The 13,396-nt window shown below is 49.0% G+C and overlaps 1 protein-coding gene across 1 annotated transcript in view; it reads left to right on the top strand.

Annotated features, from left to right (window-relative positions):
* The first annotated feature begins 6,043 nt into the window (after window positions 1–6,043).
* The window catches only part of ST14 (ST14 transmembrane serine protease matriptase), a 44,894-nt gene continuing 37,541 nt past the window's right edge, over window positions 6,044–13,396 (top strand). Inside the window, exon 1 of the mRNA XM_066259744.1 lies at window positions 6,044–6,328. Within this exon, the coding sequence (XP_066115841.1) occupies window positions 6,248–6,328 (81 nt within the window). The 5' untranslated portion in view covers window positions 6,044–6,247. The remainder of the gene's footprint in view (window positions 6,329–13,396) is intronic.

A 13,396-nucleotide genomic window follows, 5' to 3' on the forward strand; every position in this document is an offset into this window, starting at 1 on the left:
CTAGAACAATGACCAACTCAATAGTGAACATCCCGTGTGCTCAGATGACTGTCTCAAAATACCATTTCTCACTGAAAGGAGGGTATTTTGAAGAAATGACTTGCTGGATGTCATCTGTCCCAGATGAACCTGGGACAGAAAACATAGGAACAATCAAAAGTAAGTAGAATTGGATCAAAAGGACTCAGCCAACTGGAAGAGGCTCTCACTGGCCAAAGAGGAGACAATTTGAACATCAGTGAGCACAAAAGTGGCAATGGACCAAAGCACAGCAAACACGCATCAATCCAAGAGTTCATAATAACACAAAAATAAAACCAATTGGTCCCTTTGGAAGATGTTGGGGAATTAACTGTTTTGATAACTGCTGAATAAGGGGGAAGACTCGGGCCTTTCTTCTTCCTTTTTGATATACCGTATTTCCCCATGTTTAAGATGCTTCTATGTATAAGAAGCACCTTAATTTGGGGGTCTGAAATTTGCAAGAAAAGTGTATTACATAAAGTTATTGAACTCAAGTTTTATTCATCATATAATTCATACAACTCCTTATCACTGTCAGATCTCCCATCCATTAGCTTGTCCTCTATGTCTGATGATGAATCCCTGTCTTCAACAATGAGCACAAAAACAAGCATGAAAAAGTGGGAAATGCAAGTTAAAAAATCCACAACCACTGTATAAGATGCACCCAGTTTTTAGACACCAAATTTTTCTTAAACATGTGCGTCTTATACATGGGGAAGTATGGTACTTTACCACTAGGTTACCACACAGATGAGAAATTTATCTTCAAGGTAAACAAGGCTTAACCAGATGGTGGCACAGAGACTAGAGCATTAGCCTGGGATGCAGAGGACCCAAGTTCAAAACCCTGAGTTCTGCTTGAGTGCAGGCTCATCAGCTTGGGGTTGCTGGCTTGAGTGTGGGATCATCAACATGGTCCATGGTTGCTGGCTTCAGTCCAAGGTCGCTGGCTTGAGCAAGGGGTTATTGGCTCGGCTGGAGTCCCCTAGTCAAGGCACATATGAGAAAACAGTCTATGAACAACTAAGGTGCTGCCACTTAGAATTGATGCTTCTCATCTCTCTCCCTTCCTGTTGTTGGCTTGAGCCCAAAGTCACTGGCTTGAGCAAGGGGTCACTGGCTCAGCTTGAGCTCCACCTCCCATCCCCACCCCTGCCATCGCCCCACCAGTCAAGGTGCATATGAGATGCAATCAATGAACAATTAAAGTGAAGCAACTGTGAGTTGATGCTTCTCACTCCACCCTCTCTCTCTCTAAAAACATTAACAAAATTTTTTTAAAAATATTGAGATACTATGTTTACATTTCCTCCTGAAGTTAGAATCTAAGCCTGGAGCCATTAGAGCAAAGCAAGAGATAGCCAGCTATGTGCTTCATGTTGAAAACCACACCATCAGCTATGAAGTAATCTTTTCTCCAAAAATAATCCTTTATCTGATTAAGCCTCTAGATACTACAATTTGCAGGAACTACAAAGGGCCAGGGAACTCACCGAATAGACTGCACTTTGGGAACACAGTCAACAAAATCCTGACTCTGAGGAGCCTGAAGAACAAATTATCTGATTTTTTTTTAGTAAATAAATTATAAAGAGAAAAAGGTGAAGTGGGAACTCCTGGATTAAAAGACATATTTAAAACAGAGCAGGCCAAAGCTAAACTGCAGTGTGTGTAGAGATTCAGGTCTGGATGCTAAAACCATATAAAGGAAAAAAGAAGGTGATCACCATGGAAGTCAGTGGAGTGCCTGCTCTTAGTGGGGCAAGCAGGGGCTGTTTTGGGGACAGGTACAGGGAGGTCTGGGGATGGAGGGGCTGGGGCCAGCAAGGTTCTGTCTCCTAACGAATGGCAGTGATAAGGGTGTTGCCCCACAAGAATCCAGTGAGCTGTATATTTGTTAACCTGTTTTTATATAACCTGTTACATTTATGAAAAGTTTTCAGTGATAACAGAAAGCCAGAAAACATTTGCTTATGTTTTCACTCATTTATTCTTTAAAAAAAATAAAGGTTTATTTTATTTGTTTTAGAGGTAGAGGAAGGAGGAGGAGGAGGAGAGTGCGAAACGGAAACTGATCTTTTCCCGTATGTGCCCTGACCAGGGATCGAACTGGCAACCTCTGCACTTTGGAACAATGCTCTAACCAACCACGCTATCCAGCCAGTGCCATTCATTTATTCTTTTCATAATTTAAGAAACACTTACTGAGTATGAGCAGGGAAACTTAACAGAAACTGAACCTTGCCTTCGGGAGCTTTGTGTCGGAAGGAGTGATGTGTGCCACACGTCTCCCAGGGTCACCGCACTGGATTGGAGCCACGTGGAAGAAGGCAGAGCTTTAAGGGGGCGATGTGCAGTCCAGACAGGAAGTAATGGCTGGGAAAAGCAAGACTGCAGCAGCGAAAGAGAGAGGTAGATAGACCCCAAATATATTCTGGAGATAGAACTGACAGACGTGATGGGTTCCGTGTTGTGGTTTGTGAGTGGGATAAGAAAGTCAGTGATGCCTTTAGAACTGTTTGACTCAACAGACGATGAAGCCATTTACTAAGATGGCTGGATCTGAAGTAACATAAATGAGACGGCACTCGTGGCACTAAGACCTGGTGTTTGGCCACCAAAGGAGTCTCTTACTCTCTCCCAGGTTCCTAGAGCATACTCTTTTATCTCTAGGAGCTGATAAATGCCTTGCACACAGAAGGTACCCGATGTTGTCGTTTGGACTCAATGTAGATGCAATGCATTTACTGTGAATTTAGATGAAGAGAAAGTGGTGCAGGTCAGGACAGTTCCACTGTGATCATTGAGTCATGTCAACTTACTGAGTGCGTGCTATGTGCATGACAGAGGAGGAAGTGTAACAACTTGTCATTACATTAAACCCATTCTGTTTAATCCCCATAAAACTATGATACATGAAGTAAGTGCTCTTATTCTTACCTTTTACTGAGCTCGGACTTAACCTGCTGACGTACTTCCAGTGTCACAGACTGTCCTTACCCATTTGTTCTTGCAACACATTTGGAGAGCTCTTGTGTGTACCAGGAAGTCACGATGCCCTGTAATATAAGTTCTGAGGACTGCACCAAATTCTGGGAAAACTGAGGAAGAGATTAACTATGCCTGGAGGAAGTGCCACAGAAAGGATATGTTAGCCGAATTTGGATTTCACCAGGAGAAGGGACAATGTGGGCCAGAGTGGGAAGGATTCAGGCCAGTGGAGTGGCACTGTGAAGGCCATGGCTGTGGGGGAGTGTTCCGTCTCCTGCAGCTGTGCACTGGGTGACTGCCGGGTGGGGTCATCCAGGGAGAAGGCAGCATTGCCTCATGGCTACTGAACAACTGGAAATTAGGAAGTGCATTTTTACCTTCCACAAAGCCCTTTCCACTGGGCAGGTCAAATATATATACCTTGTTCCAGAAGAAGTAGATACATTCACAATGATGGCCCCATAGCTGGTTCATTCTGCCTTACCCAGGTTGTTGTAAACCTCCCCCACACCTCTCTGTCTGCAGATTTCTCACAGGAGCGGGATGTGCCCGCAGGCTTGGCACAATCTGCTCCTCCTGCGTTTGCTGCCTGCTTTCACAGTCTTAGTGACAGAGCTCTGTGATTGGAGACTTGGCCTGAGTCTGCCTGACGGGCCCCCCACTGTCTCACCTTATTACCAGATGGAGTCAGTGTCTTCCGGCCTGTAGTCAGGTCCGCGCTTCTACATACACGCTGTCAGTGGCCTTGGTCCCAAGGTCATAGGGACCAGGTGGAGATACCCTCTGAGGGGGTCCCAGCAGGCAGAGTCCTGGGGCAGGGAAAAGGACTCACCTGAGAGGTGGTAGGTTCGGGTGGGAGTGTGTGGGGGTAGAGGCAGGCAGGGGGATGGAGGCTGCACAAGTTGGTCACTGCTGCACACAAATGACATGGGCCTCAAGCTGGACTCTGGCTTTGAGTTTGGATTGATTCTTGTGAGTGTAAGAATCTGATGATGTCCTTTGGGCTGTCCGCCATTGGTTTTCTTCATTTACAACTTAGGAATAAGAGTACTTAGTTCCCATGTCATGTTGTGAGGATTAAACCAAATGGGTTCAATTAAAATAGACGTGACACAATGATCCCAGGGGAAAGGTCTTGACCCGCACCACTTTCTCCTCATTGGGATTCGTGGTAAATGCATTGCATCTGTATTACGTCCAAATGACAGCATCAGGTTCCTTCTGTGTGCAAGGCATTTATTAGCTCCAAGAGATAAAAGAGGACGCTCTAGGAATCTGGGAGATGATCAGAGACACTACTTTGGCAGAACAGCAGGTTTTAGTGTCATGAGTGCTGCCTCATTCATTGCTACTTTGAAATCGGCTATGTTGGCCTTGGCCGGGTACCTCAGTTGGTTGGGGCATCATCCCCATGCACCAAAGCTGTGGCTTAGATTCCTGGTGGGGGCACATGCAAGGGTCAACCAGTGAGTGCATGGATAGGAGGCGCAGTGATGTTTTTGTGTCCCTGTCTCTGTCTCGCTCCTTCTTCCTCTCTAATATCAATATTATTATAACCAGAGAAAACAGTGAAAGATGGGCAAGTCTAGAAAGGAAGTCTGGGGTTTGTTGACTGCAAAGCAGGGATTTTTATTTTATTTACTCTGTTTCCCAACATCTAGAAGAGTGCTTAGCACATAATATGTCCTCAGTAATATTTGTTGATTATGTAATACACAATATAGTACAAATGGAGAAGTTCCCAGGCAATTGCTAATGCAGAATTGGCACTGCTTCATGATGTCAATGCTAGGAAAGCAGATTTATCAATTTGAAGCTGTAAGATGAGATGCCAAGAAAGTGTAGAGAAAAAAGGGGCCCTGGCCCGGTAGCTCAGTTGGTTAAGCATCGTCTTTTTTTTTAAATATTTTATTTATTGATTTTTTTTAGAGAGAAAGGAGTGTGAGAGAGAGACAGAGAGAGAGAGAGAGAGAGAGAAGGGGGAGGAGCAGGAAGCATCAACTCCCATATGTGCCTTGACCAGGCAAGCCCAAGGTTTCAAACCGGCGACCTCAGTGTTCCAGGTCGACGCTTTATCCCACTGCGCCACCACAGGTCAGGCAAGTATCGTCTTGATATGCCAAGTTTGAGGGCTTTATCTCCAGTCAGGGCAGGCGCGCGCGCGCGCACACACACACACATCAATGAACACATAAATAAGTGGAACAACAAATCAATGTTTCTCTATCTGTCCCTTCCTCTCTCTCTTTAAAATCAATAAAAAATTAAAAAGAAAAGAAAGTGTAGAGAATAAAAGGAAGAAGGCTGAACAGAGAAGTTTAGAAACCGTAACAGTTAGGGGCCAGAAGGCAGGACTGGAATCCAGCGTGCATCTGGGGATTGGATCTATCTCAGTCAGATGCTGCAAATGTGTAAAGGATGCTGGGAACAGAGAGGGCATTTGGTTGGGCAGCTCAGGACTCTAATGACCCGCCCAGGGAGAGCTAGAAGCAGGCTAGCAAGGGCCTCTGACAATGAAAAGGGGCCAGCTACTGACCACGGGGTTGCCTGGGGCAAGGGACAGTCCGGTTTTTGTTTGGGTTTGGAGGGGTTGTAATTGAAACCTGGTCGTGTAGCCAAATGGAGAGTGAAGTTGCAAGAGAGTGGGAGGGAAACCGCTGTTGGCATCAAGGAAGCGGGTGGAAGGGATGTCTTCCCGCACAAAGGGAAGAGGCCACTTCTTCCAGGAGAGAAGAAAGAAAGCGCGCGGATAACTTTTGTTGCTGCTGTTGTTAAGGACTTACTACGACGAGCGAGGCATAGTTAGTGCTAATGGCCACCATCAATTAAGCCGTCGCTCTTACTTCTACATTCCCTTTAGGCCGGTGGCCTCATTTTCCCCTTTACCAGAGGGAGGAGGTTCCCCAGAGGCTCTCGGGGGGGTGGGGTGGGGAGGGGGGCGGGAACCCGCGAGGGGTGGCAGGTGTGGGGAAGGTGCAGGCGAGAGCGGAGGGCGGGCCGGGGGAGGCCACACCCTGAAACTACCTGCGCGGGACAGGAAGAGTGAAGGCGAGAGCCAGTCTGCCGCGGCCGGGTGCTAGGCTGCCACCGGAACTCTCCGCGACCTGCGCCCCCCGCGCCCGGTGCGCCGCGCGTCCCGCGTCCCCCGCGACCCCCTGACCCGGCGGCGATGGGAGCCAGCCGTCGGCGGGAACGACGCCTCTGAGACCCGCGTCGGGCCACCGAGACCATGTCGAACAATCGGGGCCTCAAGAGCGGAGGGGGCTCCAAGGACCGCGGAGCGGGACTCAAGTACAGCTCGCGGCCGCAGGTAGGCGAGGGGGCGGGGCGGCGGGGCTGCCGGCATCCGCTCCGGCCCGGCTGCAGCCCCGACCGGCCGGGGCGAGGGGCGCGGGGCGCGGGGCGCGGGCTTGCAGGCGCCGTCGGGGCCGGGGAGCCCACGTGCAGCCGGAGCTGGAAGGTCCGGGAGGACGCCCCGGCCCCGCCGCGCTACGCTTTGTCTTGGTCGAGGGACCGCTCCACTGCCCTTTGTGGCCCCGGCGCTGGCCCGACAGGTGGAATTTCCTGTTCGACGGGTGCTTGGCCGGAGGACCTTTGGTACCTGACCTGCCGCGCGCCAACCACGGGGGCGGCGGGAACTCTCAGGGGTGTGGGCTCTGCGCTCTCAGAGCACCCCCAGAAGGAACCGGGGACAGAGGCTTGGAGTGGGTGGTTCGAACCCGGGAAAAGCGGTTTCCCGGAGCCTTTGGAGTCATAGCCTTCCTTGGCCTATTCAGGAATTTGTTTTTTCCTTACGCTCAGAGGCATTTCGGGCCCTTTGCAGAGGACACCCGGGAGACCAGAGCTTTGGTTCCCGTGGAGCCTGAAGCTAAGGACTCCACAGGAGGGCTTATCTGGGGCTCTCTAGGACAGGACGGAGCTTTAGGGAAGGTGGCTGTATGGGAAGCGATGTGGGAACGTGCGTCTTGAGCCTTTTCGAAGATACGAAGCTGGGAGCCCATGTTTGGCAGGAAGAACGATTAGTGATCTGAGAGATCTCAAAGACATTAGTTAAGGTAGAGCTGGGATGGGTTGTTAGTTACCTTCTTGAGGGACATATCTAGGTAACAGTGCTCCGGCGGGACAGGCAGCCAGGTCTGTACCTGTCTGTCTAGCGGGGCCCCCAGGTTTCCTGGAAGGCCCGGCCAGGGCCGCACTGAGCGACGCCCAGACCGCCCAGACGCAGGGGCTGCTCTGGGAGGGCGCTCTGCCACCACAAATGACAACCAGCTGTGCCCCTGCGCTCTTTCCTGTGTCCTTGGGCCCAGGAACATCCTCTCTGCCCCACACTGTGGCCATGGCTCCCGTGGCAGGTCAGATTTTGGAGCTTTCTAAAATCACTTCCTTTTATTCCAGGTGGCATCTTGGCTTAGGTAGCTTGCAGATGACCAGATTCTGGGGCTAGTGTGGTTAGCCCAACCCCAGGGCAAACTTGTTTTTTTTCACTTTTCATCCCCCTGAGGAAGAATCTCTGACCGGCCACCAGCCCAGAGGCTGGGCCCGTGCCTCACCTGCGTGGTGCCTTCCTCTTCCTTTCTGTGACCGCCGTGATTGTGGACCCTTGCCGGCAGGGCGCTGGACTCTGCCTCCTCAGCATCCTTAGCTGAGAGCCGTGGTTCGGTATTTATTTCAGGGCTTCCTTTTCTTTCCTCAGGACTTCCCTTTTTGAGACTCTCTCCTGCTGACTGTGGGAGATTAGGGTCTTCCTGGAGTCTCCTGTGAGTCATCTCCCTGCCCACGTGCGCCACAGGGGCCAGGCCTGGGCTCCTCTCCACAGCCTGCCCTGTGCCAAGGGCCCACTGACTTGTTCCATCACCTGCAGGCCATTCCTTCTTTCCCCTGACCCCTGCTCATTTCTCAGGGCCTGTGACACTCATCCACTCTCCATCCCAACGTGATTTTTCTTTCACTTCCACTCCGCTGATTTCCTTCATGGCACACTCTGCCTCTTCCCCTGCCAACTCCACTGAACCAACCCTGCACCTTGGTCTGCGCCAGGCCCTGTTGCAAGGACGGCTGGCAAAGGCAAGTAAGAGATGGCCCTTTCCCTTAAGGAATTTGCAGTCCTGCGAGCCGTGCTGAGAGGTTAAGAGGTGTGTATCAAATAGACAGAACACAGATGCCCTCAGGAAGTGACCTGCTGTGTCCCAGGCACACTTCCGTTTCTCCAGGAAGTCTTCAGTACCCCTCCCCATCCCAGGCCTTACCAGCAGTCTCACTCCCTGGACCACCCAACAGTGTTCACAGTCAGGGTCTTCAGGCTGTGCCTTAACTTGCTCCCTGATCAGGATGCATGGCTCTGTCCCCTGGGTTTGTCCTTGGTGCCCACAGAGCCTAGCTAGGTCATGCCAGCTCCCACAGAACACTATTGCATCTGGGAAAGGTTCTGTTTGGTGGTCCTTGTATCTGGCTGTGTCCTTCCCAAGGCTGATGACTCCCCCTGCTCCACCCTTACTTGTCCCCATGTAGTGGGAAGGGGCCCCTCTGTGCCCCCCACTGCATCTGGAGCACTGATGCACAGCCATGTCTGGGAACTCTGTGGGCCCTTCCTGCATGAGAACAGGTGTACAGGGCAATCATGTGGCTGTTAACAAGAACAGAAAGCCCGCCTCACGGAGTGTCCTGGCTTCTGCTGAGTATTTGGTGGTGGCCATGAAGTTACTTTGGCATCCATTGGTTCCTTCTCAAGTCCAGACTGCCCCATGCAAGACTCGGTATGCCCTAGGCATATGGAAACCAGGATTGGGAAATCAGATATTGTGATGTCAAAATCAGAGGTTGTGGGGGCTAGGCTGTATAGCTCTGGCTGTTCAGAAAGCCATCTCTTGTTAATTGGTCAAACATTCACTGAACCATGTAACAGATATTTATTAGGTGCCCCCCGACTGAGCATGAGCCAGATACAGGGCAGTAGCCTGGGGAGAGGACCCAGCTACAGTCTCTGCCTTCGGAGAACTTCTTGTGTTGTGTGGGAGACAGGGGATTAGATTCTGTGTGATGAGAACTAGATTCTGGAGAAACCCAGGATGCGCTCTGAAGAGGGGCAGCTAACCCAGGCTTAAGGGGTCAGAGCGAGTGAATCGGGGCCAGAGGCCATCTGGTGTGGTGGCAGCAGTGACCAACATGGAGGCAAGACCTGGTGCCACCACACTCCTGCCGGGTGATCTCAGAGATGTTACCCAATCTCTCGGAGCCTCGGTTTCTGTGACTATAAAATGAGATGACATACATGTTACAGGTTTGTTGCAAGGATTAGAAAGGACACGACATGAAAGCCACCTGTACTTTGCAGCGCAGAGTGTAAGTCACAGCTTGAATTTCTGAGTGGAAAAGGGGCTTGAGACAAACAGTGAGGTGTTAGCAAGACAGATACTTGCAAAGAGGCTTGCAACCCAGTTGCCAGTGGGGCGCTGTTGTTGGGGGAAGTGCTGGCCTGCTCTGCTGGACACAGGGAGTCTCTCTGAGGAGTGTTGGGGACACATTCCAGCCTCCGAGGTCTTCTTCCTATGGTTCCCTATGGCTCCAATTTTCATTTCCCTTTTGTTACGCAGCTACTGCGAACATGATCCTCTATAAAAAGAAAAAGTGTGACAAGACCACGGAACCAGCTACTCATCCCTTTCTCCTTCTTATTTCCTCCTCTCCTTCTCGCCATAAGAACAAAACTTTAGGCCTGGCCTGTGGTGACGCAGTGGATAAAGCGTCGACCTGGAATGGTGAGGTTGCCGGTTCGAAACCCTGAGCTTGTCTGATCAAGGTACATATAGGAGTTGATGCTTCCTGCTTCTCCTTCCTCCTCTCTCTCTCTCTCTCTCTCTCTCTCTCTCTCCTATCTAAAATGAATAAACAAAATATTTTTTAAAAAAGAACAAAACTTTAAAAGACTGCCTCCTTTATGGGGGCTTCCCAGAGACAGAGGGCGAGGCAAGAGCAGGAAAAGTGGTCAGCTGCTGGATGCTGAAGTTGCTTTTCAGGCAGGACTCTCCTCACAGGTGCTGCAAGTGGACAAGAAGCCTGCCTTCCTCAGAGGGCATCAGTCCACCTTGGTCCTGGAAAGACCTGGAATTTCATGGTCCTCATTTAGGAGATGGGTAAACTGAGGCATAAAAGAAGACAACAGTCGCTAGGTAGCTGCCTACCTCCTGCAGAAATGCACTTAGCGTGGCTCTGCCCTGAGCAGGCTTGTTGATGGAAGGGCCATATCATCACAGCCTCCTCTGCCTGGCCCCTCAGTCTGCCCCTGGGGGGCATGATGTCTGCACCGCTGTGGTCCTCGAGTTCCCCTGATGTCCGTTCCTTTTCTGGTTTGTGTTTTTTGCCCAGGCTGTTGGCTCCTGTCTCTCTAATTGAGAAAGTCTGTTCTTGGAAGAAGGAGGGTGTGACCGAGCCCCCAAGGCCCCCAGGGCCCAGAGATGTTGCTTCTGACATTGTGCGCATACTCCTGGAGTGTTTAGAGTACTGTTAATCATCGCCAGCATTTTTGAGCATATATCATGTGTTCCGCATCTTAGTGCTATTATTATTGCCCTTTTATAGGAGAGGAAGATGGAGCTCAGTAAGGCTGGCCTAAGGTCACAGCGTAACAGTATGGAATTTGAACCCAGGTAGTCTGACTCCGCTGTGTTTTACTTGGATTGCTCTAGTGCAAGACAGGGCTGTCAGCCCAGCGGGCTCAGGAGGAGATGGGTTACTAAGGGGAAGATTTGATTAGGGTAGGAAACTGGATTTCTTTTCTTGAGGTGTTTGAGATGCCTGGGGCTTAGCACAGTTTGAATAGCATTTGTAGTATGGGAATGAGACGAGATCGGGCGCGTTCAGGGTGGTATGTCCGAATGAGAATGAGAAGTTTTAGGCTTCTCAGAGAATTCTCACTTTGGCTGGCAGAGGTGAGAAGTGGTGTCTGGGGTTTGCTCAGAGCTTGTGGCCAATAATTGCCCCTTTTTATTTAAGAACTTTTCTTGGAGCATGTCTATACTAAAAATTCTGTCTTGGCTTCTCATTTTCAGAATTTGTTTGCTCTTTCCAGGCTTAGCAACAGCATCCTTGGGGTCCTTGTGAAAGTTGTATGACTGGTCAAAATCTGGCTCCTTTGTCTCCTGAGATGGTGATGGTGAAAAGGAGAATATGATGACATCATTACACACACACACACTTAAATTCATTATCTTTATTTACCCTCACAGCACGACATGAAAAAAAAAAGCCTACTTTACGGGTGAGAATCCTGAGGCTCAAAGCGTTTGCATAATGGGCCAAAGGCAGAGGTAGAACAAAAGTTCAAACCTAGGTCTGTGAGATTTCAAAGGCTGTGAATGCCATCATCCAGTTGTATTAAAATGATGATGATTGATGCATATTCCCAGCAAAATCCTAGAACACATCATTAAAGCGAGTGGTCGGCACCAGGCACCAACACAGGGCCACCAAGCACAAGTCCACTGTCACACCAAACTCGTCTCGTTTTCCCTTTTGATGCACTGACTTGTCTGGTAGACGAGAGATGTGATTTCAACAAGGCTTTGGACAAAATGTGTCATTATTTATTGTACATATGAATAAAAGTCATAATGGATCATTTTAAATAAAAAATTCACTCCCTCAAGCCAACAAATCAGGTAGCTTACATTTTTCATGCTTTTTTCCATTTCTTACCCTATGCATATGTTTTATCTAGTTGTTGTTATGCACATAACAATTTGTATTCGTGGAAAGGGATTGTATCTGCTGTGCACAATGGAGGACTGGGGGCCGGAGGACATTGGGGTCTGGTAGGTTTGTGCCTGATTGAAGGACTGTGCTCAAGGGGGTTCATCTATGGACCCAAGTCAGTATAGGCTGAGCCTGACTGCTTCCTGGGTTCTGTGACATTTTATATTTGGTAGCAACCCTGGTGAGGTCTTGGAGATTTACTTGTTATCGTGCTGATGGATGACACCTCCTGGAAGGGAAAGGTCATACCTTGGATGACTTGATTGTGAGTCAGAAGGATGTTGACAGCCTGCAGGACAGGCTGTCAAGAACAGAACTGCGTCCATCTGTGTTCGGGATCAGTGCTGCACTCACTACACACCCTGACAGCGGAAACAAAAGCCACCTCCCTCCCCCAGTGGCGTGGTGGTGGCAGTGTGAGCCAGGATGATGAGGGCCAAGTGGAGACCCAGATGTAGAGTTGACGCCAAGCTCAGTAAAAGCCAGGCGTGTAACATGGCTCCCCAGACTCTAAAGCAAACCCTCTTATTTTGTTTTTTGGTTAAAACTTTAAATTATTATTAAAAGGCTAATATAAATATATACATATTTAAAGAAAATTTGGCTCAGATAAGTAGCAAGAATTTAAAAATAGGGGAAGTGCCCTAGAGAAGTGTTTTACTGACTTGGTGTTGCCCTGTGCATGTATCTGAAGGAAGTTGCTTTTTTTTTTTTATTATGAAAGTTAGGATGGGTTTTTTGTTTGTTTTCTTTTTCAGTTAAGCAATATAGAATTATATAAAGTAGAAGGTGAGGCCCTGGCCGGTTGGCTCAGCGGTAGAGCGTCGGCCTGGCGTGCGGGGGAAGCGCCCATTTGCTTCCCCCCCCTTCCTCTCTGTCTCTCTCTTCCCCTCCCGCAGCCAAGGCTCCATTGGAGCAAAGATGGCCCGGGCGCTGGGGATGGCTCTTTGGCCTCTGCCCCAGGCGTTAGAGTGGCTCTGGTCCCGGCAGAGCGACACCCCAGGGGGGCAGAGCATCGCCCCCTGGTGGGCAGAGCATCGCCCCTGGTGGGCGTGCCGGGTGGATCCCCGTCGGGCACATGCGGGAGTCTGTCTGACTGTCTCTCCCTGTTTTCAGCTCCAGAGAAATACAAAAATAAATAAATAAATAAAAAATAAAGTAGAAGGTGAAATCCCTCTCAAATTCTCTCATCCAGATTTTATAACCTCAATAACTTGTCTTACATTCTCTCACAAGCCTTCTATGCACATACAAATATGTACTTATTTGGATACAAATATATATGTGTACACAATTCTTGCCCAGATGGAATAATAATGTCATTCATTTTCTTCAAATAAAAGTGTGGTTTTAATTAATTAATTCATCATACATTTTAAAACTATTTTCCTAATTTTAATTTTTTATTTTGAAATTAAATTTAATGGGGTGACATTGATAAATATAAGTTACATAGGTTGCAGGTGGAGATCTCTATACCATTTGAACTGCTGATTGCATCATGTGCCCATCACTCAAAGTCAAATCATTTTCTATCATCACATTTTTTAAAAATCTTTTTATTTTTTTACAGAGACAGAGAGTCAGAGTGAAGGATAGACAGGGACGGAGAGATGAGAAGCATCAATCA

This window comes from Saccopteryx bilineata, chromosome 2 (genome assembly GCF_036850765.1).
Source record: "Saccopteryx bilineata isolate mSacBil1 chromosome 2, mSacBil1_pri_phased_curated, whole genome shotgun sequence".
Taxonomy (NCBI): domain Eukaryota; kingdom Metazoa; phylum Chordata; class Mammalia; order Chiroptera; family Emballonuridae; genus Saccopteryx; species Saccopteryx bilineata.